General features: G+C 43.1%; 3 protein-coding genes and 2 long non-coding RNA genes across 5 annotated transcripts; 3 read left to right on the plus strand and 2 right to left on the minus strand.

Annotated features, from left to right (window-relative positions):
* Positions 1 to 630: 630 nt before the first annotated feature.
* On the minus strand, positions 631 to 3,240 carry LOC109516731 (uncharacterized). The gene is made up of 3 exons (XR_002168399.1): positions 3,144 to 3,240; positions 1,592 to 1,802; positions 631 to 1,251 (listed from the first exon to the last, which is right to left on the minus strand). It is a non-coding gene; the product is annotated as an uncharacterized LOC109516731 (long non-coding RNA).
* On the plus strand, positions 1,677 to 2,963 carry spata45 (spermatogenesis associated 45). The gene is made up of 2 exons (XM_019871480.1): positions 1,677 to 1,957; positions 2,509 to 2,963. Exons 1-2 carry the CDS (start codon positions 1,699 to 1,701, stop codon positions 2,562 to 2,564), a joined length of 315 nt encoding a protein of 104 aa, XP_019727039.1. The 5' UTR covers positions 1,677 to 1,698; the 3' UTR covers positions 2,565 to 2,963.
* Positions 3,241 to 4,362: 1,122 nt separating the features above from the next.
* On the plus strand, positions 4,363 to 6,671 carry nsl1 (NSL1 component of MIS12 kinetochore complex). Its single transcript, XM_019871469.1, has 6 exons — positions 4,363 to 4,603; positions 5,428 to 5,500; positions 5,591 to 5,724; positions 6,137 to 6,191; positions 6,264 to 6,331; positions 6,404 to 6,671. Exons 1-6 carry the CDS (start codon positions 4,418 to 4,420, stop codon positions 6,638 to 6,640), a joined length of 753 nt encoding a protein of 250 aa, XP_019727028.1. The 5' UTR covers positions 4,363 to 4,417; the 3' UTR covers positions 6,641 to 6,671.
* Positions 6,672 to 10,895: 4,224 nt separating this feature from the next.
* Positions 10,896 to 13,569, minus strand: atf3 (activating transcription factor 3). The gene is made up of 4 exons (XM_019871476.1): positions 13,493 to 13,569; positions 11,923 to 12,151; positions 11,544 to 11,651; positions 10,896 to 11,241 (listed from the first exon to the last, which is right to left on the minus strand). Exons 2-4 carry the CDS (start codon positions 12,145 to 12,147, stop codon positions 10,921 to 10,923), a joined length of 654 nt encoding a protein of 217 aa, XP_019727035.1. The 5' UTR covers positions 12,148 to 12,151; positions 13,493 to 13,569; the 3' UTR covers positions 10,896 to 10,920.
* A 97-nt stretch (positions 13,570 to 13,666) lies between these two features.
* Positions 13,667 to 14,668, plus strand: LOC109516726 (uncharacterized). Its single transcript, XR_002168394.1, has 2 exons — positions 13,667 to 14,103; positions 14,188 to 14,668. It is a non-coding gene; the product is annotated as an uncharacterized LOC109516726 (long non-coding RNA).
* Positions 14,669 to 24,259: the final 9,591 nt, after the last annotated feature.

A 24,259-nucleotide genomic window follows, 5' to 3' on the forward strand; every position in this document is an offset into this window, starting at 1 on the left:
AATGTTCCAAACATCCAAAATGTGTCAAATTCACACACCTCAGTGACTTAAAACTTTCATTTCATCAATCGCAACACACTCGTGCCCGCGACATACCCCTGTTTATTTTTTTTGGCACTTTAACCAAATTTTAAATCTACATAAATTGTATACCGCTGATTGTGCATCCATCCATTTTCCGATGCGCTTATTCTCACAAGGGTCGTGGAGGGGGTCCTGGAGCCTCTCCCAGCAGTAGGCGGGGGACACCCTGAAACGGTTGCCAGCCAATCTTATTACCAGGCAGAATTGGAGATGATCCTTTTTCCACACGGAATAGATCGCATTGACACAAATTCTGCCAATCTCTTGAGGGAATATTCTGCATCGCGCACAGAATCGTAGAGTTATTGAGCAGAAAACCGGAGTTTATTCTTTGTTTTTAACTCCTGCTACCAATACCGGGAACGTACGAAAAAAAGAGGAGGGCTGGAGAATATAGCGTGTAAAGAAGTTGGAGTATCTGGTAAAGATATTTATGGGACGCAGGTGTGGCGCATATTCAAGCAAATTCGCCTTTTCCACAATCTAACTCACGCGAGTAAGTGAGGCCAAAGTTCACTTGTGAACGTATCTTAAACAGTCGGTGCATCATGGTCAATTCATTGCGGCTCATTAAGGAGGCAGTATAACACAGATATGCAGACACAAATAAAGAAGACTTCCACAACTACTGGAAATGACTCAGGAAACTCCGGGAGAATGAGTGGATTTGAACAGAGGATAAAGAATACATGCAGATATGAGCTATCCTTGTGTGTTGATGCAGCATGACATTTGCCCATTAAGCATTAACAAAAAAAACAATCAGACTTATGAAGTAGTAATGCTTTTTTTTTCTGTTCAGTTTGACAGCAAGTACAAGTGACACTGAAACACGCAGTTAAAAAAAAAAGTGTTTCTCCAAAAAGTCAGTTTAAAAAAATCCGCCCGACAACTTTTACCTCGAAACACTCAAATCAGTTCGGTCGTATCTCAAGGCACGCTCACTATCACGCAGCCCGATTGTGTACCTAATCAAGTGGCCAGCCAGTGGCCCGGAGTGCTATTGGACAGAGACGTCAATCAAGAACAGTAGCTGGTCCATATGCCGCCATCATCAGGTGTAATGCGCTAATCCTAATCTTCATTTGGGCCGAGAAAAGCCTCCTGACTGGCTCGTGTGTGGGGAATCCTTTGAGATAGCCGCCCCTGCAAAGCCTCCACAGCGGTCTGGTACATGACAGCAAACGCACATTTTTTTCTCTTGTAAGATTTGCTGAGCGGCATTGTTTATGCGTAACACAATGCTTAATTTATTTTTTTTTTGTAACACCCCCCCAACTCTCCGCCATCACTATAAATAGTATCATTTGTCTATAAAACTATTAGAAATTCACGTTCTGCAGAGGAGCAAATAATACTTGCGCAATCTCTTACAATGAGAATCCCAGTGCCACCTACTGGCGTGGATGTGCAATTGTACTTTATTCTAGTATGGCAAAAATTAAAGGAAGGAAAAAAAAATGAATGAAACAAGTTCCCTGAGGTCACACGCTACTTGACATCGTACCTTTCTGTCAGCAGCAGAGTGGTCACTCGTTCCAAACACGAGACCTTGAGAATGTGGCTCCTCATGTTTCTCGGCGCCATGGCAACAGCAGGATCTCCATCTGGGCTATGCAGCTTTCTCAAACAAACAAGCGCAACATGGCGGAGAACCTCCAGGATGTCAAAGGGCGGCAGGAGACCTGGTGCCGGGTGGAGTCGGACGCTCGCTGCGCCTGGGAAAGAGTACAGAGGAAACATTACCGTGAGCACCTGCGCTCCAGCCTGCAGTTCCTGGCTGCCATGACGGGAGGGCCACAACGGGGGTGGCCCGGCAGGGGGAGGCCGCCGCCGGCCAGCCACCCGGAGAGACGCCATTTTGAAGAAAGCTGTGAGTGTTACACTGTCACCTCTTGACTCAGAAAGCCAGCTCACCAAATGTAAGCCCTAACTAAATGTATATGACAGAAAAATGTTGCTGAAAACACAAACTGGTCCTCCAAAGTTCCAACCTCCTGGAAAAAGGCAGCACTTATAATAACATACATGTTTTTGCGTTTCAAAAGACACAAAAGTGACCAAACATCTGTATGACCCACGCCACTTCCAAATGTCCTACTATTTGAATCGTTGTTGCTGTTTTTTTTTGTTTTGTTTTGTTTTAATTTTCCAAATCCATACTGTGATCCACTATAGGAGCTTAGTCTAAGGCTGTTTTTTCCTCCCCCTTCCACGTGTTTTTCCTTTTCTTTTAATCTGAAATATATGGGGCACTGTAAAACGCTACCTGGCGGACTACCTTTCTGTATGTGCCCGTTGGTCCTTGTTTTTTTTTTTTTTGAATGGGTTGTTTCTGTTCCATTACTTTGCACCTTGTGCTCCAATGACAATAAGGCTTTTCCCGAGTCTGATTTTCTTTTTAAAATTCTGAATCACTCCTAGATGACTCGCAGCCGCTGTGGAGCACCGACGACTCTCCACATTGGAGCGGCGCATGATGATTGACCTCTGGCACACAAACCTCGCTCAGCGTCCCAGCCTTCATTTTCTCCCCTTTCACACACCGCCGCCACGCTGATCCTTTACAACAATATTACTCTAACCCACATTCCTCGTGTAGCTCCACACTGTACAGAGAGTACTGCGTCCCAAAGACTGCCATCATGAACGATTCTTATTCGATTAGCAGCAAAACAGACTTTTAACAATTATAATCTGATGACGCGACCCCAAGTTACGTGACTGTGATGGGGTGTGTTTGCTGTGTTTGTGTGTGCTTTTTTCTTATGTGAATCCAGAGTTGGGTACCATGGCCTTACAAAATGAAAGAATAAATAAATACTAAAAGAATTTCTCTCACAGAAACAATTACTGAAAATAAATGTGGATTTCCCCCCCTCTTCATTTCTCCCGAGACCAAACTAACTTCGAAACGTTTCTTTTTTTTTTTCCCCAGCATTATGTTGACATACTTACACTCATGTTGTAAGTGTAAGCAGCGCACGTCAGCGACAGAGTGTTTTGAAATCCGGAAGCCACTAAAGCAATAAACATTAATGAATTCTTTCTTTCCTGACCCAAATGTGATGTGACACATCATGATGCTCTTAATATAGGAAAAGCAGAAAGTGGCCACCACGCACGATGAATGTTTACATGGCATGAACACACGAGAACATATTGCTTCTGTGGTTTTAGCTCAAGCAGACTACGTTTGTCAACATGACTGTGGTATGCTGCCCCCTGGTGGCCAACTCACGTGCACACGGGAAGGCAGCCACAATAAATTCATCATAGTTCGTACTGAACGATAGGAGGAGTCTCAAATCTGTCGTCTTTTTTTTAACATAGGTATCTGTAACTCTAAAGTAGAAGGCGTCAGTACTTTTGCCACCTGCAGTTTGAAACGACAGACGTGAGAGGTAACTGGGCTGAAGGGTGTTTTTCTCACTTCTCACTATGAGGCCCAGCACGTCGCACTTCTTTCGCATCAAACGAAGGACAGCTTTGTTGAAAAATAAACACGCCGTTCAGCCCCTTCGGGAGGCCTCACACACACACACACACACACACACACACACACACACACACACACACACACACACACACACACACACACACACACACACACACACACACACAATTTCACTTTCAAACAACATAGTTATATGATTAAGTAAACTGGAAAGATTTAAACAGTTTTTGCAAGCTGATTAGTAGAGTTTGACGATGACCGTGACCCACCAAAATGTTTTTTTTTCACAGAGGATAAAGAATATATTCCAATGAGTACTGTTTATATTGTCTGTCTCCATGTGTTGTGGCGCCGTTGTAAACATATATGCATTGAGGGTTATGCCACCATATAGATGCTATTCATTAACCGTCTGTGGCATTTCTCATGATGCATTTAGATTACACGACCAGACTTAAAAGGAACGTTGGGTGGTTGTTTTCAAACACAAAATTTTTGTCTTTTTATTTTTATCTATCGTTTCACAGTAAAGTTGAACTGGAGGGGCATTCAACATCTCGACGGCTCATTTTTGAAATAAAAATACTTCCTATTGCGCACTTGCTAAACATCAAGCTTAAGTAGAGTCTGTCATGTCGGATCAGAAGACTTAGTCACAATGTTATTTTGAATGAAAACAAACTCAAATCTATTTTTTCTTTTTTGACTGCGCTTCGTCTGGCTGTTTTGTTGTATTTGTTCGACTCCAGGAGGAAAAACTACATTTTTGTCGAGTAGGTCGACTGCTAGGATTGTTTGTGTCGTTCACTTGTTTCTACTCGGACCCTTCAAGAAAGTGCAACCCGGAAAAAGGAAAGAAACTGTTCAAATCAAATCATGGCGGCAAAAATGGACACGCAAACTGGAGCAGACACCAACGAAGACTTCCGAGTGCGGCTGATGTCGAAAAATGAAGTTGTGCAGCAAATGAAGCTCTACAAAGACATTTTAAACGAGGCGCTGGGCGGACAAACGGCAATTCCGGAGAACACTAAGCGACTTTTGCTTGAGCAGCTGGTGGCGGTGAGTTGAAGCGCCAAATTGAGCCTTTTTTTTTTTTTTTAGAAAACATTTTTCTCGACCCCTGTAAATCAAAACCTGCAGGGAATGAAAAGTAACTTTAAACGATTTGCGGGTGGAAGCTATGGCCGCAGCAAAGATTTCTAAGAAGTCGCTTGAATTACCCGGATGTTGACTGACGTACGTCAAACAAGGACGTCGTTCAAATCAGTGCGACTTGATTGACAACAGAACGAATAAGTTTTACACACTATATACGAAGCAAATACTGCCTAAATGCACTAATAGAAGCATTGAAGTAAAAATAACAGAACTTTATACGTCACTTTAGAAATACAGTCGTGACACAATTCAGTTGACCGTTTTTTGCTAAACTTCCGTCTCGCCGTGGCCGCCCGCAGCCAGTATGATACTGACATACATTTGAGACAGTCACAACTCCCCCAGTAAGTTGCATTAATATTAGTTCTTTGCAGAAGATAAAGAAAACAGGCCTGTGAGGATTGTTGTAGTACCCCTGCCAAACTGCTGCTTGCCATGAAGCAAGTTGAGATCACTGCCACCAGACAGTGCAAGTTTTTGCTCGCAAGCAAAAAAAAAAAAAGTTCAAAGACTGCACACACAATGGCTCATTATCTTGAAAAACCCGTAGTTTGGGTTACTTGTATCTCAAAGCACCAGTGCGTGACAAGGGAGTATTTGAAATGGTGATGGCCCAATTATGTCAACGGTAGCAGGACATCGAGCTTCAATTAAAGACGATTTGTCAACATATCACATTTATTTGACAAACGTATCACATTTTTTTTTTTTTTTTGAACGCGCAGGATTTTGAGGCTGCCGTCCAAGCAAACGTGTTGGTGAATGGACAGACGTGGGACCAAAGCCCACATAACGACGGTGAACAGTACGAACACGTACAGGTCGTCTGTTGAGCTCACTCAAATCTCTCTCACTTACGCTCTCTTTTTCCCTCGCTCTCTCTCTCAGATGAGGACAAGCTGGCGCAGCTGGAGAAGCAGATGGACGACGCCATCATGGAGACGGCGAAGAAGCGACGCACGTTCCCCAAGCAAGTCCTGCGCTGGGCCGTGCGCGCACTCAAAGCGGAGAGGCGACTTGCGGTGGGTGCCATTCGCACTTCTTCCCTCCTGGGGACACGTGACTGATGCCGCTTCTTCTGTCATCAAATCCATTGCATGCTTCTAACTACACCAACTGAAGACCGCCCTGCGCACGCGTGCGCGCACACACACACACACACACACACACACACACACACACACACACACACACACTTCACATGCAACCCACCATAATGACAAGAACTCAAATCTCTCCCTCTCACAAAGTGACACAAAAATGTTGCAACAAATGTACGACTTCGTGTGAGGCGACTGGCTCGTCATTGCGTTTCGTTGAAACGCATCACGGAATAGAAAACATGTAGAAATAGGCAAAAACCGTGAGTGAGTGAGCAAGTCCTTCCATTTGTAATCAACTTTCAATTCCTTGTGTCATGTTTTTTTTTTCAAGGACTTTTATGAAAAACCAGTCAAACCCCAGCAGATGCTCACAGACCCTCAGACAGGTAACACACGCGCAGGCGTGCTCACACACTATACAGCCAAAAAAAAAAAAAAAACTTCTGTTCTGCAATCAGGCAGCTTGTTGAAGGACTTGTCGGATCGGGCATCTGAACTGAAGGAACACAGCACACAAGTCATCAAGGTAGAATATACAAATGTACACACACACATACACCTACAGACTCTGTGCGTAATGTGTGTGTGTTTCTTTCAGTCCATCTGCACGCTTCAGAAACAGGCCGAAGGCTTACTGGAGGTGATCGGCATGAAGCCGAGTCAGGCGTCGTTGGAGGTGCACCGCGAAGTATTTGGCAGCGAGCAACTGACAGAAACTCCGCCTCCTTCGCCAAACCGCGCTCAGTGGAGCGGGAAGTGGAACAGGCAGTCGGTCCGACGAGACGTGTGGGACGCCGTGGCCTCGGCGGGATACGTGGGTGGAAAAAAAGCATGATGAGTAATGTAAATAAACGTTTGGAATTCAGCACAAGCGTGTCAATGTTCTTTGGAATCGCTTCAGTCTCAAGAATGGCTTTTATTAATCTTTGGACTTTTCAAGTGGGCCGACGGCCCGGGTTAAATGAATACAGATTCTTCAGCAAGCTTCCAATTGTGATTATTGTATGTAATTCACAACTACACCACTAGGCGTCGCCAAACACCGGAGTATGACGATAACTGCTCTCCTGACGAAGCAGTTTTCTGAGGAAAAAGAGCCAGATTTGATTTGTTTTTGTTAACGACATATTAATTTAGATTGGATACTTAGATTTAATTTTTTAGATATTTTTGAGATATTTCAATTGGATTTGCTTGTCTGCTGCCAGGTTCGCAAATGAAAATCTCTTCTTAATGGTCATACAATAATCCCTCGTTTATCGCGTTAATGGGGACCAAAACCCCCGTGATAAACGAAAATCCGCGAAGTAGCGACCTCCCCCTCCCATAGGCACATGTACATGTGTATGAGTATAAAAAAAATATGAGGCCAAATTTAATGGTATACATGCATGTAGAAGTACATTTTGTAGTAATTAACATTACTTAATGCTATATACTAATAGATTTAAACATGTATAAGTTAGGTTAGTGTATGAATAACAAAATACAGTAAACATATACATGTAGTACTGTATATGTTGCTCTATTTGACTCGCTGTTGTTTTGCTGACTTTCGCTGCCTCTCGCGGACTTTTTGTGGGCTTAAAATTTTTATTTATTTCTTTTTTAATGAATATGTTTGAAAAAAATCTGCGAAGCACTGAAGCCGCGATAAACGAACCACGAAATAGCGAGGGATCACTGTAACTGCACTAATAAATAACATACTTATAAAGATTGCATTTTGTGCATGTTTTTATTTTCCATCTGATACGAAAGAAATCTATTCCTGAGGCAGTGTTGCTTTTTAATCAGAAAACAAAGATTGCAACTTGACATCTCCTCATAAAGCATTAAGTTTGTGTAATTGCTTTAATAACAACGTTTAAAACTTCGGATTGATGGTTCACATTTATTCACGACCAACAAACCGAAAAAAATACGTTGGTTCGACAGTACAACTTTTTTTTTTTAAATCATAAAACTTCACAGATGCTAACAGCTATTTATAAATTAGTATTTTGAATAAACATACATTTACATTGGATACGTTTGCTTTACAGTTACAGTAAAGAAATTAGAAACAGTTTGTTGAGCAAGAAAATAACTTGATAAAAGCTTTGAGCAGTATTTTTAATCAAATAACTGATGAAGACATTTTACTTTGCCTTGAAGGTCAGTAGGAGGTCACCGAGGTGGCATTGGTTCACATTTGATCTCGGTCACGAGTGACGCGGTTGTTGCGCTTCCTCTTTGCGCCATCGTCATCATCATCATCTTCTTGCAGAGGTCCTGATGAAATGAAACGTTGCCATTAAGCGAAAAAGGAAGTTCGCACAGCCAAAAGGTCAGCAGAGAACAGTGACGGCAAGTTACTTTGGTGCTCTTATTGTTGAGTCAGTTATTATACACAGGACAACAATAACATAACATTTATTTGTGAAAGTTTACTTTTGAACCTTGCCAATGATTAAACGGATCCTATTTTAGCATTCTAGCTAGCACGTGCTAACGTGTGGGAAGTGTGTTCGAGTTTCACGTAAGGGTTTTGTCCGCCAAATGTAAATTAAATGTCATTGATGATGCTTACTTATTAGCAAAAGCATCTTTTTTTTTTTTAAGTGATAAATCTTGGAAGTGTGTTTAGCGTCCTAGCTAGCGCACACTGATCTCATGAAAGTGTCTGCTCGGTGTTCAAATGTTTATGCTTCATGCACTTTAACGGGACAATCAACAATGCATTATGATTGGCTGACTGGCGACTCGGCATTCTGTAAATGACGTAATTCGCCGGAGATCGGCGAACAAAAGCATTTTCATTGTTAAGCGCGTTGCTGTGGGTCTAGCTATGAACCCGAGTGGGTCACGTTAAAGAAAAAAAAAAGTTAAGAAAGTTTGCTTGAAATAGTTTTAGCCCTGAAATATTATTCAAAACATGGTTGGTTGCGTTTACCTCACACTTGTCCTTTAAAAGAAGTCACTTTTTTTTTTAACGTCATTTCAGGAACTCTGGTTAGCATCCAAGATTGCTCATACTGACATGATGAGAGTCTCGCTGGTGAACTTTTGGAAATTTTTCTATTTTTATCATGGAAGTCAACACAACTTCCTTTTTTTTTTTTTTTTTATGCGTCAGTCTGTCAACATGATGGCTACTTTGCTAAGGTTGAACCTTGCCTTGTGACAGTGATCTTGCTTCAGCTCTCGCCTCCATTGGAGACTGACTTGCATAGTCATTGTTCTGAGAGAATGACTAAGCATACCGCGTGTGCACGTCCTTTGACCTCATATTAGCCACGTGCCGAATGCATCCTGTCAATGTTTGCCAGGACAGGAAGACAAAAATATGACAAGTGATACAGTAGTACAGATATCAAAGGGTCAGGCAGGGCTAGTTTGCACGCTAAGTGTGATGTAACCAAATGTGAGAGTGTAGAAATAAGTATTAAGTTGAGATTTAAACATTTCAACAGGGCAGGGTCATCTACCTTTTTGAAGCTGAAGCTACTTCTTGGGCAATGATGAATGCGAAGGGCTACACTTCGACACATACTTAAGCAATAACAAATGTGCTCAAATTACAATTTTTAATAAAGGGAGGCGGGGCTAGCCCGTGCGTGAGCGCTGCTGGAGGTGATTCAAGGCTGCAAGCTACAGCTAGCACGGCCATGCTAGCCCAAACAGTTGATTCGACTCACTTTTTACCTCTTGCTTTCACTCACAGGGGTGTTAGCGAGAGTTTACGGGCACATAGTTTGTAAATGGAGCAGTTTGAAAAAGACTTGAGTTGGCCCACCTGAGGCAGCAACCTGCAAGCCGTCCTCACACGTGCTTAAGCGCCCGGTTACACAAACAGGAAATGTCGTCAGCGAGAGGACCTGGGGCATGTGATATTGGTTCCACATATGACTTGTTCAAAAAAGATTCATTAAAAAAAAAATATATATATATATATCGTTATGAAAATGTGTTACAAATAAAACGGTGACCAAAACACATTTTTCAATCAATGTAGTCTTGTTAATGACTGGCATGTTTTTTTTTGTTGTTGTTTTGAAAACAACGTCGTCACACATTTTTTTGTTATTTGTCTTCCATTTTATTTCGCAACTTTAAAAAAAACAACAACAACAACATACAATCATGCTGGTCTCTGACCTGCTACATGTTGAACATTTTGGCTAGAAAGCTCCAATGGTCACATGACCAAACAAACACAATACAAAAGTAATCAGTATAAAACAACATTTGTGAAGCTTTACCACACACACAACTTGTGAGGTGCCACCCGGTAACGCGAACGCATGAAACCACGTTTTAGAAATGTAGACATATCATAGCCACAACAAAATTTGTTGACACATCACAGACAGTAGCTGTTAGCTCGTACGCGAGTAAATGCGTCAAGTTTTATGCTGTCGGAATCATTACAACACACTCGGGGCGCCAATTGTAAGGTCCTGAGTGCTTACAACCGGCTATTAGCAGCATTTGGCTGGCTTGAAATAAATAAAGCAACCAAAAAAAAACAAAAAACAAAAAGCATTTTCTCGCTCATCTTATTTGTGCATTGCCACGCAGCAAGTAGTTGTACAACAGTCACAGTGCCATCTAGTGGGGATGGCACAAAAAACAAAGTGCTCCAGCTTGGCCTTGGATCGGACAAGAACGATTCAAAATCCAGTTTGGGTTGCAGGTGACGTCGGCCAATCAGCAGCTTGGGGTTGTGGAGTGAAGGGTCGGCTATCCTCTTCGCCCCTTAGCAGCGTTGAGGACCCACAGTATGTCTCAATAACATTTTTCTTTACTTGTGGTGCTTGTAGAAAGTCCAATAGCAATTTATGAGACAATTTTGGAAATATTAGTAAACTTTCCAGGGGACCCACGTCATTGTCAAGTTGACACCACCTTGTGGCCAACGTGGGGACTCTGAACGTTCACTCCAACGAGACAGTGGAAGCGCTGCTGGATGTTTTTGAAAGCTCAATACAATTGTGCTTTTAGAAACGAGTGCCTTGACTTTAGAGATATTTTAGTGCCCTATTGAGAGCCAACCTTGTAAATTCCCTTGTAAAGTCCCACTCCCCCAAAAAAGTTCAAAATTCACACAACTTTGCAAGGCCATTCGTACAGTCACATGGAGACCGAACACTGGACGTGGTCGAGACTGAGGAGGCCGCCAGCATCCAGTTCCGAGGGGATGGAAAAAATGGAGCCGGCAGTGTCCTGGATGGCGAAGAGGGAGGTTTGGCCGCACACGGCGCTCGGGCTCTCCTGGAGGTGGCGCACAAAGAGGTCGACGTTTTCGTGGTCGGGGGTGTGCCCGTTGTTGGCACGGACGATGCAGGTTGGCCGGTGCTGGTTGAGCATATAAGACAGGTGCTGCTTCTGCTGATTCAGAGCTTTAATCTGAGCCTTCAGGTTGACGTTGACGTTCTCCAGCTTCTCGGACTCCTGCGCGCACAAAATGGACGCCAGACCGTCAGGTAAGAGTGCGCCATCAATGCAATAGTAACGCTAGCTTCATTAGCGTGTTTATAGCCTTTCATATTGCGTGTTAGCATCAACTAGCCAACGTCCAATCCAATTATTATTAATATTATGATCATGTCATGATTTTTTTTTTTTTGTTAAAAACGCATCTCGGCCACTCACAACGTTAATTTCCACCAAAAAAACAAACCTACGTGTCTCCGAGCTACAAATATTTTTTTGTCGAGCGTTTCAAGTTTCATGAGAAAAGAACAAAAACATACCAGCAGCAAATACTCAGTCCTGTCCTTTTTCTTTCTGCGGCATTTAGCGGCGGCGGCCTTGTTGTTCTCTCGCCTTCGCTTCCTCCTGTCTGCCTCAGCCAGCGACAGCTGTTGTCATGTCAAAAAAATTAGACAATTATGTCATTGAAAAAGCTTTGGATATGTCCTATTGTTCATTTCGCAAGAACAAATTGAAAATGTTTGTGTATGTAAATGAATAATAAACACATGAACCATCAGACAAGTGAATTGGAACTATGTGTAAAATATATTTCTTTTTTGCGAAGAAACCACCGTGCCTGAGGAAGATCAAACAATCAGACAGTGAAGGTGTGATGGCGCCAAATCGTGTTTTCCAGGCGTCTTTGCCGCGGCTCACCTGCGTCTTCCCTACGGTGCCGAAGTCTGAGCAGGAGCTTGCGCCGTCCGAGCTGACATCGCCACGTCCGGTTGGGCCGGGCTGGCACTCGCCAGCGGCCGTCAAGTGGCTCAAATCATCCAAGGACAGCGAGCCCAGCGGTGTCAGGCGTGGCACCGGCAAAGGGCGCGGGACTGACGCCGAGCAGCTGACGTCGGCCAGCGTCGGACGAGAGTTCTGCAGCATGAGCCTGAAAACGCCGCAAAGTCATATTCAGTCCGACATCGTGGACATTTAGCATGCGACATTACGTCATCATGGATGTTGTTTGACCACTCGGGACAAGGTTATTATAGTTCACAAAATAAGTCAAACGCAGCGACCTTTCAAACCATGTGCTTGCCACACGTCATTTCCCAAATTTTGCTCATGTCACTAGTTTTAAAGGGTCCGATAATGTGTCCATCGTTGGTATTTCACCTGTTGTGACATCACTTTTTCAACAGTGTCATAAGACAGTTCAAGTAAGTATTGCTGGGATGTCACATCAAGCCCTGACCCTTCAAAAAGCCGTGGTTAAAAATAAATAAATAAATACAACTACATTGATATCACAATAAGAACTGAAAACTTCTCACATGAATCGGTGTACTGCGAGTGGGCTCCCCATAGTGGTGCCCACGCACAGTTCAGTTTGTATTCAGTCCAATACGTCTTTTATTTGAGCATATCAATCATTTTGAGTGAATCATTAAATGTCGTGGTATATTTCCTTGTATTTAACGTTAATGTTTACACGCGCATAAGTTTTTTTTTTAATCTAACTTTGCTTTGGTTTTGGTTGAATAGTCGACACGTCAATGTCAAAAGTTGGGAAAACTGAATGAGTCGCTTCAATGAATACACTTCCTGGATGTCAACAATCCAAATCATGTCAAGAATTCATCAGCGCTCAATCGCTGCATGAGAAAGGGGACGGAAGATAAAACTCAGATCAGGTAGATTCCGAAATTTGGACCCCTGAAGAATGCCTTGTGCTGGAAGTTGCCAGTGGGACTTCATGAATAAATTAATCAATAAATCGATCAATCAATAACTCGGCACTAGAGGTGAGGTGTTGAGGTTAGCGTGTAGTTTCACGTGACAAATAACATTATGTGTACCATTACGAGTCTCTGGACACAAGTAGAGTTTTTTAAAAACAAAACCGTCATTGTCCGTAATGGAGGAATGCTACATTTTTATAGCATAATCATCATCATAATCAAAATGGAAGCCCATTATACAAATGAATCGAAACATTTCACTACTGTCTTAAATGACTACATATGAACATGTATGCTGGAATGTTAAAAAAAAAGAAAAAGAAAGTTCGTCTCACTCGAACACCTCAAAACACAAGCACATGAAAATGTCGACGCGATTCCTTACTATTGCCATTCAACTCCCTTTTTTGGATCAAAGTACGAAAGGCGAATTTCAAGACAAACGCCCTAAAGCGCTTAAAAAGCCTCTACGGAAAAGACAAAAAGAAAAAAAAGAAAAAAAAACGAACCGAAAGGGAAGACGTGTGTCCCAAATGTCAACTTACGTGTGTGACGAGACGAGACGAGACGGGTTTGACTAGTTGAGCGCCACAAGAAGCGCTGGCTGCCGCTCGTGAGTTGAGACTCTCGAAGTTGCGTCACGCTTATATCCACGCAGCACACGCGCGCGCACACACACACGCGCAGGGGCGGGGCTTGGTGACGTATAATTGCTGCGTCATGATGCAATCCGGGACAAATACGAGTCCTCCTTTCATTTCTTTGCTTTCCTTTCTCACTGGTCTCGCTCGAAGTAGTTCGCGTTTAGGAGCCAGCGCCGCATGGGGACGGGGAAGGGGTTAAGAGTAATAAAAGGGATAAACATTCTCTCACGAATGCTTTTATGTTTTGGTTATAACAACTTCCATTTTTTTAGCTGACGCTATAGAGATAGATAGAGATGATTAGCTGGCGACCACTCCAGGGTGTGGCAGTTGGGATAGAGCCGCCTAAGACGAAAACGACAAAGTGTAGAAAATGAAACTATTGTCATTGTCCCTCTCTTGTTCGACTTGCCTTTTTCCAAATGCCTTATATATTTCTACTGTGGTATGCGCCGCTTGCAGCGATGTTTGACGCCCTCCTAGTGAATTTTTTACGGGCATTTTTGACTCGAGTGAGTCTCTTCCGTCTCATCAAGTCGATGACAGCATCCTAATGTGATATTTACACCTGATGTTTTATTATTCATTTCTGTCAGTTGCCGGCGGGAGTGAACCAGTCTGTCGCCAGGCCGCCGTCGGCATCAGGTGATGCTCACCTGATTGTTGTCAATCGGGATAAGCACGCAACCAGCTGACTCGCCACCTATTTGCCTTCATTGTGCTCATTGCCATTTTTTGCCGCCGGAGTTGTTCAAGCGGTGAGAAAAAAAAATCGAAACAGCACAGAGAAGATTGTTGGCAACAAACCTGGCAAATTTCAATGAGTAAAAATCATGTAAAATGAGGCTTGATAGTGGTGGAAAAGTCAAGCCCTTCTCTCTGCTCTCAAACTGATTTGGACATGTCAGTTTCATGTGCTGAAACCGGACCCTGCTCAAATGTTGATCGAAAACCGCAACTACAACCTAGAAAAATGGATACAGTACTAGTTTATCGAGCATCTTGCTCATGCGTACACAAAACACGTTTGAGCTGGGATTCCCCCTTCCCCAACTCTCCTCAACTGGAAGAATCAACTTGAACACAAAAATAAACAACAGGCCAACCATTGTCTTATAAATATTCTAACTGCAAATATTTGAATAAAATACAACACATTTTTATTGTCACTGTCACAGAGACAATGAAAATCAACAAAAATAAAACAAAACATTCATAAATAAAAGTCTGCTCCGAATGAACAATAAAAACGAAGCTTACAACTATTTACAAAGGGGGTGCACCACAGGGGTCCCATCTGTGCAACCATTTCTTTTCCCCATGATGTCAAAAAACTATGCCATTAATTGAAGACAAAGCATGCATGCTAAAAAAAAAAAAGGTGCTGCCGAGGCAGTCATTATGAAGAAGAATCAAGTTTGAATGCCACACGTAGAACGTCCTCATAGCAGAAGACAAAAGCTGTCAACTGATCTCGATCGTAAAAATTCCGGAATGATCTAGAACCAGTGTCAGCGTGTATCGTTTTCCATACGGATCAACGCTTTCTTTTCTTGGGAAGCTTGATAGATTCCATCAAAAAGCCAGTCCCGTCTTGCGTGCGGGTGGGCTTGCGTGCTTACGTGTGTGCTTCAAAGACGGGTGGGTGTTTCCCCGCTGGCTAGCTTGTACGTGGCCTGCCACCATTCCACTGGCATCAAACAGTCGCATCGGGAAAAGAAAGTGACACGCGTCTCCACTTTAAACCGTGCGCCTTATTATTAGATCACGACAACTGTGTGTGCGCACTAAAAATACACACTGATGTATGTCGTCTTCATTTAGCTGCGCTGTCACACACACCTACGTAACTCACATGCACACACCCGACAAATACACAACTGTACCATTTTTTTTTCCAGAACGCCACGATCTCTCGTACTTAAAATTGTATTTAACACGACAAAAAAAATAATACAATTCCGACGCAGATCATTCGCCGATGTGTCAGATTGTCAGACTTTTTAATTTTTTATTGTTATTTTTTTGTTACTGTAAGTATCGGCGGATGGTATTAACAGCCTCCGCAACTACCCAAAATCTTGAAATAATGCCATATCGGCCCGATACGCAAACCTATTTTCTACTATCCAGTTCTATTTGTATTCAAAAGAACAAAAATATATATATTTAATTTATTTTGTGGGGGGTGGGGCATTTGGAATTCATGGGTAGCATTTCTTTGACATGCGAGTAAATTGAGTTTGGATTTTGTCAATGGGACCAATTGAACTGGTAAATACATTGAATGGCAGTGCGGGAACCCATTGCCATGGTAACCTTATCAGTGAACATTTGTGACATTTGAAGTGACTTTGAGCAAATCCCACGTTGGTCACGTCCTAAAAACAACCAAGCAAAACACACACACCACTGACCTTGGTGAACTCTGAGCTGGTTTCGCTTTCATTACGACACCGGGCTCACTTCTTCTTCGTGACGCTGTTGGCAGAAGAAAAAGTGAAAGTTCGAAGCCATCACTTTTGTATTTTTGTAATATTTGCGTCAATAAAAGAAGAGTTAGTGGGTGAAAGTGTTGCCATGGCAACACAGTGGCAGACAAAGACGAGTAGTGATAGTGAGGTCATTTACCGGATGGGATGGTGACAACAGGGGAACTGTTGAAACATGACCAAATAAATAAATACATAAATCAATAAATAAATAAATTAAAATCATATTTCTTACAAATATGGTATATTTGTCCTCAAAACCTCATCACTGTCATGTTTTTATTTGCTTTGTAGTCATTTGAATGGGCTGACTTGTTGCTCATTCTCATTAATTTGACCATAAGTAGATTAGTCATTCTTAGTTTTAAAACCGAATTTCATAACATGAACTCAGTTTCATGTTTTTTTTTAAATTTGGAATGAATTAATTTGATCGATTATGAAACAAGCATTTCAGAAAACACAACGCTTAATGTATAGTTGAAAATATTCATTGACTCATATTTGCAATGATTTAATGCTATAAATTATGGTGAAATTATTCATTTTAAAAATACTTGATTTCAGAGACAGCGGGATCATCACAGTGTAAAAAACAAATTAGAGAGAAAATCGACATTTTTTTTAAATAACTTGATTAAAAACATTTAAACAAAACCATTTTTGGAAAAAATGTCAAATTGAATTGTAATTAAATGTTTTTTAATAAACAAAATATATATACATATGTGTACATGAACTAAATATAATTGGATATATTGGTTTCATTCTCTACTTTTGCGAATGTAAATGCTGGGTGTGCCACCCCCGCCCGAGAAATTATTTCATCCTTGATTATGTAGTATTACGTGATGAACTATTGTAGTCCGATGTCGTGAATCGACTTGGTTATGATGATTATTTCATCAGCAGCATATCCGAGCCGTGGGGATGACGTCACCTTCTTCCGGGAAGTGGAGGCTCTTCCGACACCTCCCCCTGCCCAGACATACACAAACACATCCCCCCTCTACCTCGTTTTCCTCATCACGGCCAATCCGGGAAATCAACCCCCATTTTATTGCGCAGTAAACAAAAAAAAAGCAAAAAAAAAAAAAAACCACCCAGCTCCCCCGCCAACTGTCACAACAATCAATGCGCAGCTCAAGAGAGACACGGGCAGACTTAAAAATAAAACATTTACGTTGACTTTGGAAGATAGTGATCACACATTTGGTGCATACGTTTTTTTTTTGGAGAAGGAATAGTTTGGCACAGGGTCAATCCAAAATGTTTCGCAAAAGCCCCGTTGTTGTTTTGGTGCCGATGATGCGCTGTAGCTGTTTTTCAAGATCAACAGTGGCCGTCATCCAGTCAGGTGGCGGCATGCTAATGACGCAATGACGCAAGAGAGCGGAGCCATTGCCAAAACAAGAAGACTGCGAGAGTGTTCTGGTACGGGCAAAGTCAAAGAAGATTTAGACACGCCCTCCCATACTTTTGTTTGCCGGAAAGCAAAACTTTTCCCACTTTATGATCAACGAGGAGGAACGGGCTTCGGACTTCATTTATTCAACGTATTCCACCATGCAATGCATTCTGGGAAGCGGTGGCTATAAGATCGGACGGGCAAAGTGTTGCCACGTTCGTGGAGGTGACAAAAAGCTACGAATCCCTCACAAAAACATCTTCGTTATTGACAGCATACGATTTGGCGTTGAGAAGAACAGAAACTTCGTGGGAACTGGTTACGAAAGGAGCAAGTTGAATGAATGCACGTGCGGCGACTTGCACGGCAACGTTGCCCCCAGCAACGCTGCACAACTCAGCTGGGCTGGGCTGCAGCTCAAATGTTTAATTTCACAAAACATACACAGACAGGTTCCACTTATCTGTGAACGAGTTCAAACGGAATGAAATACGAGAATTAAACAAAACATTTCAATAAAAAACGGCACAGCTAATGCGACAAAAAGTCCTGAATACAGGATTCTCTTTTCGGTCAACGAAGACGTTCATGTTGTTCTCAAAAGTTCGTCGTGATGGAAATTGGAGCTGGAAAACACATAAACTTCGCCACCATGTGACTGGAATTCCGCACCAAAGCTCATTGACAACTCGTCAGGAATGAAGACGGACGAGTCGAGAAAGTTGACGTGGGGTCGAACTGTTGAGGAACGCCTCCTTTCATACTACATCCAAAATTTTGGTTTGAATGACGTCATCGAGCGGCGAGACTAAATAAGGCGCTCGTTGGCTTGCTGCGGAGCATCCCTCGAAACCAAAAAAAAAAACGGCTTTGGTGAAAACCCCTTTTCCATTTGTTCTTTTCAAGCGGATAGACTTGCGCACTTCTCGGCTGTTATTTTCTCGTCCAGACTTGTGACAAAGCCACTGGATTGAATTATTTGACTTCGAAGGCTGGCTGGAAATCATGCAAATGGAAAATTCCCCTGCAAGTTTCATTGAAATGCGCCAAAAAAGATAAAGCACACTTGAAAGTTGAAAATCAACCAGACCAGGAAATATGTGGTTGGTCAGTTGGAGGTATTTTAGTGTAGGCACTGTATCACGATTGCCATGTACAGTATATCTTTACTTAATTTAGCGATAAGCATGGCTAATTACTGCTCGCCGTCACTTTGTGAAAATGATACCTGTCGGATGTGTCGTTTATTCGTGATGATTCCTGACTCTGGAGAGAGTAAGCAACATCTTTAGCCGCCCGAAGCTTGTAGCTAGCTAGCTTGGTTGTGACGTAACTAGCACCGGCCTTGCCTCGACCCCCTGCGTAAGTAATGGAAATGCATTTCGGTAACATTAACATGAAGCTTTTTGAGACAGTGTCCGTGGTTTGGAGAAAAAAAAACTCGAAATCTGTGAATCTCAGTTTTGAGTGTTTTAAAAGGAAAAATGACCCGTAAACTGCGACGTGAAACCGCATATTTTCAACCTTGACGTCTAGCCCCCCCTGAAAAACGAGTGTTTTAGACCAGCACTCTCCATTTTTATTTTTTTGCACTTTGGGCCAGTTTCACAAAGATAGATTTTTTGACAGTTATACATGTTAAAACATATGAATTAAATCGAAAACTCAAGAATGGGGGATGTTGTAACGAGTGACTTCTCTGCGGGTGGGGGGAATGAATATAAAAACAAATCATACATGTCGATATGTTTGGTTGACAAGAACAAGTTCGATTTCGAATGGTGCTTGTTGAAACCAAACAAGTGATGTTTAAATGTTCTCTCTGGCTGCAAAGACCAAGTGCTATTCAAATATGCGTCGGGACACGGCAAACAAAAGCTTCCCCCGATTCCTCGCTTGTATCGGGAACACGCTGTCAGCCTACCGTGCTAACATTCCGCACGGCTGTCGAATGTTTATGTTGACATGGCTGTCGCCATGGCGATGCCGGTCACGCCCCGTGAACTTCCATCCCGGATGAGGACGACAAGGGCGACGGGGGCACCGCCCAGAGGGAAGCCTCAGCGCCGGGTCGCGTTCCAACACAAACATGTCCCGTCTTCGAGCCCACTTGCAGAGGCTCGTGGCAGACTTAGACCATTTCTTGAGTTGGGGGAAAATTGTGGGGTTGGATTTTTTTAAAAAAACTTTTTTAGCAAGCGCATGGACTTCAACAGCTTCCATTTCTTTAGAAAAAGGACCAAAAAAAAAAAAGAAAAACATTCCCGAAATGGAACGTGGCCCAGGATTCCCAGACTCGGTGGACTTCAACAGCGTCCATTTCTTTAGAAAAAGGACCAAAAAAAAAATAAAAAGAAAAGAAAAACATTCCGAAATGGAACGTGGCCCAGGATTCCCAGACTCGGGCCAGGGTGGCGTCACACATTCTGCACATCAGTGTGTGGGGGATATTTTTACATCATTTGTACACACACACACACACACACACTCTCTCTCAAAACGGATATTCTCCCAAATGCTGAAACACTTGCTCACGTCGATACGCGTGCACAGCATGACGTCTTTTTCAACACGGTGACCAAAAAGAATAAGGCTCCAAAATAAAACGTGTGATGGCGTCACGTCACGACGTCATCTGGGACTGGAGTGACTCATGTATTAATTCCACGAGCCTGTGGACACGCCCCCTTTGCTCGAACCGTTTACATAGCGGAGAAAACTAGAAGAGGGCAGCGTTGGGTTGCTGAAAGATTGTGTGCGCGTGTGCTCAGGTGAGATGACATCACCTCAGTCTTCAGTGCGACTGACCTCAGCCCGCATCATCCTGAATGCCTAATGAGGGACTGACCCTGCCACCACCACCCGGCCGGCTTCACTCCCTCCCAACCCTCCCTCCCTCCACCAATCAGCCGAGGCCGCTCTCGCCGAATCGGGGGAAAGCTGACAGCACGGAGACGCTCAATAATGCAGGAGGCCGCTGCTCACAGTAGCGATCATGGGAGGGATGATGTCATGAGATGATGTCATCGTCACGCGTAACCCCTTTGGCCGTAATTTGTGACTCATCGGGATGACAAGCACAAAAAGCAAAAAACATACATTACAAGTCACTTACTGACAGCCAATTCTTGCTTTCAGTAGGAATGCCCTGTCACGGAATGGCGACCAGTCAGTAGTTTAGTCAGTAGGGACCGGATATTCACTGGAGACCAATCCATTTTGTCGGTGTGCTTTTCCATTACAGAGACCAGTCAATTGTTTATATGACTCTTGACATTGACAGGTGACCAATCCGGAGTTTGTCTACATGTACTGACATGAGTGGCGACCAGTCCGTACTTTCTCTATCCGTGCTCTTGACATATTCCAATGACCAGTCCCCAATCTATTTGTAATCTGATTTTGGTGATTAGCCTGTCATGTGTCTGTACGTCTTACGATATTGGTCGAGGTGAAATGATTAAGCGAAAACTCATCAATTATCAACCAAATTACCCAATGTTTTGGTCATCCATTCATAATGCATTTAATTTAAATATTAAGCAGATGTTCAGTCATTTTTTAAGAACTGATACCAGTGTGAGTATTCACCCTTGAGTACTCACCGATACCAAATAGTGATACCATTAGTTTTTTTCCAAAATTTTGAAAACTTTATCTAACCAGGAAATATCCCAGTGAGATTAAAAACCTCTCTACCACTTATGATACATAAAATTTCAAGGAACAAAATGACAATAAAAATCAGATACATCAGAGTTCAACACCATCTACTGTGAAGGAAGAATTATTCCATGTCATATTTATTATTATTATGATTTATTTATTTATTTGCCTTACATGTGTCTGGTATCGGCATCCTTCACGAGAACCAGATTGCTTGAGATAAGACTGGTATCGGCACAATACTGATACCTGGTATCGGTACTCACCCATCCCTATTAAAATATTCTACAATTGCTGTTGTCCTTCTTGAAAGACGTTAGACTGCTTATCTCTGTTTTTAGTGAAAATTATTTGCAAACAACTGTTTTCTCTTTGGAAAACAATCACCAACATTTTTGCCGATTTTCTCCCGGAAGTTACGAACCAAAGCAGAAACTGAATCATGATCAATCTTGATGGATTTTCTGCAACGTCAATTAATAGCTCAGGAGGGATGGAAATGAAAACATTGAAAACATACTAATTAAAACATTTGTGGCCCGACAAATAAGTAATCAAATTATAAAATGACAAAATGAGTGGCAATCCGTGAGAAGCAAGGTGGTGGTATTATTTTTCGGATGTACAAAAAAAAAAACATTTAGAATTAAACGCTCGTTTTGTGACACCTGACATTGGGCAACAACAAAAAGTGGCGACATGGTGACTGAGACAAAGCTGCATCGAAACTTCCACTCGTGGAAAGAAAATGGCAAGCACAGGTGGAATATTTGAACAGGTGACAGGCTTGACTGGACGCCAGGCCAACAATCACAGCAGAGACGACGATGAAAATGAGGAGGGTGACACGTCAGTGTGATCGAACGTTCCAAAGGTGGATTAAAAAAAGTTTTTGTTCTTGTAGGGGGGGGGGGGAAGCTGCAGGTCAAACGTGTTTTTTCGTTGTGTTATTTTCCCTTCCACGCCCTCAACCACTTTGATTAGGAAACAGCATGGGAAGGAATATCAAGCTGTTACATCAGCCTTACTCAGCAGTTTCCCAAACACCACACACACACACACACACACACATTATACATATAATACACACACGTGTCTAATGTAGCAGTTGTATTAAACACGTCTACATAAAGCGTAGTTACATCACACTGAATTAAAAAAAATACATACCGTAATTAAGATAATAACAATCTAGCCGTGACGTCATCCTGAGTGTTTGAGGGCTTTTCCCAAACCGTGTGGTCCCTTTGTATACCAGCGACCCCTGCTGGCTGGACCACCGCCATTATTTTATAATCAGAGTTGCGATGTATTTATTTATTGGCCATCTAAAAATTAATTTCGCGTCTTAAAAATGAATAAAAGATTACATGTTTCTGTTTGACTGCTACATATTCGACGCAAGCAAGCCAATGTACGCTGGTGGAGGACTTTTGGAATTCCGTCAAGTGGTGAAAGGACGACACCTCCTGCACAACAAGCGGAACTGCACGGAGATAGAGTCAAAACTTCAGGTTTACTTCCGGAATACGACCGGATAGACCCCCGGAAAGACAAGTGAAAACGATTGATCAATGATGTCACACGGGAGAGAAATGTTAGTCTTGGTGAAGGTCTGTGCTCAGACAATTTGATAGTGGTTGTTTTAAGGGGGAAAATAAATGAGAAAAAAAAAAACAAGTCAAGCTACACTTGTTTGGTCCTAACACCCTGACTGGTTGTCATGGTAACAAAAGACGTGAGATCAATCCGCCTCCCCAAAACTGATTAACCACGAGCAAAGTGTGACAAGTTGATGCTTCGTGGGTTATAATGATTCATCCTTTGTAGAGTTTGACACACTTTGATTCAGTTAGTTTTATAAAGTAAGGCACCCGGAAACACTGAGAAATAATAATATTTCTCCTTTAATGAAACAAATTCCTTCTTCTCACTTCGAGTCTGGGACAAATTCCACGGCAGGAAGTCAACAATCGTCAGTGAAAAAAACGTCACAAGTTCACAGCAATGCAGCCATTTTGTTAGAAAAAGACGGAAAATAACCTCCAAAGTGTGAAGGGAAACAAAATGGCGGTGGGGGTCTCCTCCCAGTGGGACATGCCCGGAACACCTCACCAGGGAGGCGTTCAGGAGGAATCCGAATCAGATGGCCAAGCCACCTCATCTGGCTCCTCTCGATGTGGAGGAGAAGCGGCTCGACTCTGAGCCCCTCCCGGATGACCGAGCTTCTCACCCTATCTCTAAGGGAGAGCCCGGACACCCTGCGGAGAAAACTCATTTCGGCAGCTTGTATCCGGGATCTCGTTCTTTTGGTCACGACCCATAGCTCGTGACCATAGATGAGGGTTGGAACGTAGATCGACCGGTAAATTGAGAGCTTCGCCCTTTGGCTCAGCTCCTTCTTTACCACGACAGACCGATACAAGGTCCGCATCACAGCAGACGCTGCACCGATCCGCGTGTCGATCTCTCGCGCCCTGCTGCCCTCACTCGTGAACAAGACCCCAAGATACTTAAACTCCTCCACTTGGGGCAAGATCTCCTCCCCGACCCGGAGGGGGCACTCCACCCTTTTCCGACTGAGGACCATTGTTTCAGATTTGAAGGTGCTGATTTTCATCCCAACCGCTTCACACTCGGCTGCGAAACGCTCCAGTGAGAGTTGGAGAGCCCTGCTTGAAGGAGCCAACAATACCACATCATCTGCAAAAAGCAGAGATGAAATACTGAGGCCACCAAAACGGACCCCCTCGAAGCTTCGGCTGCGCCTAGAAATTCTGTCCATAAAAGTTATGGTCCTGCCCTCACTGGAAACGATTCCGACTTACTGCCGGCAACGCGAACCAAACTCTGACATCGGCGGTATAGTGACCGAACAGCCCGTATCAGGGAGTTCGGTACTCCATACCCACGAAGGATCCCCCACAGAACTCCCCGAGGGACACGGTCAAACGCCTTCTCCAAGTCCACAAAACACATGTAGAGCTGGTCCACTGTTCCACGGCCGGGACGAAAACCACACTGCTCCTCCTCAATCTGAGGCTCGACTTCCTGACGGACCCTCCTCTCCAGCACCCCTGAATAGACCTTACCAGGGAGGCT

This window comes from Hippocampus comes, unplaced genomic scaffold, assembly GCF_001891065.2.
Source record: "Hippocampus comes isolate QL1 unplaced genomic scaffold, H_comes_QL1_v1.1 scaffold100, whole genome shotgun sequence".
NCBI classification, from domain to species: domain Eukaryota; kingdom Metazoa; phylum Chordata; class Actinopteri; order Syngnathiformes; family Syngnathidae; genus Hippocampus; species Hippocampus comes.

What these genes read in the sequence shown, in the direction of transcription:
- spata45 (XM_019871480.1), top strand. Translation starts at nt 1,699, where the DNA reads ATGCAGCTTTCTCAAACAAACAAGCGCAACATGGCGGAGAACCTCCAG. An exon ending in ACGCCATTTTGAAGAAAGCT is followed by an intron (nt 1,958 to 2,508) that starts GTGAGTGTTACA and finishes AATCACTCCTAG; the next exon opens with ATGACTCGCAGCCGCTGTGG.
- nsl1 (XM_019871469.1), top strand. Translation starts at nt 4,418, where the DNA reads ATGGCGGCAAAAATGGACACGCAAACTGGAGCAGACACCAACGAAGAC. An exon ending in TGCTTGAGCAGCTGGTGGCG is followed by an intron (nt 4,604 to 5,427) that starts GTGAGTTGAAGC and finishes TTGAACGCGCAG; the next exon opens with GATTTTGAGGCTGCCGTCCA. An exon ending in GCTCACAGACCCTCAGACAG is followed by an intron (nt 6,192 to 6,263) that starts GTAACACACGCG and finishes TTCTGCAATCAG; the next exon opens with GCAGCTTGTTGAAGGACTTG.
- atf3 (XM_019871476.1), bottom strand. Translation starts at nt 12,147, where the DNA reads ATGCTGCAGAACTCTCGTCCGACGCTGGCCGACGTCAGCTGCTCGGCG. An exon ending in GCACCGTAGGGAAGACGCAG is followed by an intron (nt 11,652 to 11,922) that starts GTGAGCCGCGGC and finishes ACATGACAACAG; the next exon opens with CTGTCGCTGGCTGAGGCAGA. An exon ending in GGACTGAGTATTTGCTGCTG is followed by an intron (nt 11,242 to 11,543) that starts GTATGTTTTTGT and finishes TTGTGCGCGCAG; the next exon opens with GAGTCCGAGAAGCTGGAGAA.